The 267-nt window shown below is 59.6% G+C and overlaps 1 protein-coding gene across 1 annotated transcript in view; it reads left to right on the forward strand.

The window, feature by feature from the left end:
• The window catches only part of LOC119594293, a 12,329-nt gene that overhangs the window by 10,063 nt on the left and 1,999 nt on the right, over positions 1-267 (forward strand). Inside the window, exon 7 of the mRNA XM_037943354.1 lies at positions 43-225. Within this exon, the coding sequence (XP_037799282.1) occupies positions 43-225 (183 nt within the window). The remainder of the gene's footprint in view (positions 1-42; positions 226-267) is intronic.

The raw sequence follows: 267 nt of genomic DNA on the forward strand, positions 1-267 counted from the left end.
ATCATAACTACCTTCCCTCTCTCGACCCCCCCCCCCCCCCAGCCTTCGTGGGACTAACGAATTCGGTGCAGCATCTTCTAGACCGCCTGGAGACGAGGCATCACCAGGGGTCACTGGGTACGATGTGGCGTGTCCTGGCTGAGAGCCCTGGCTTAAGGAAACGTGCGGGCGCTGCGCTGGACCATCGCTACGTTGCCTTTCGTAGGGCGAATACCTTGGAGACAGGTGGGTGAGGGGGGGTGGATATTTGGACTGAAAACTGTGTGG

Source organism: Penaeus monodon, chromosome 33 (genome assembly GCF_015228065.2).
Source record: "Penaeus monodon isolate SGIC_2016 chromosome 33, NSTDA_Pmon_1, whole genome shotgun sequence".
Taxonomy (NCBI): Eukaryota; Metazoa; Arthropoda; class Malacostraca; order Decapoda; family Penaeidae; genus Penaeus; species Penaeus monodon.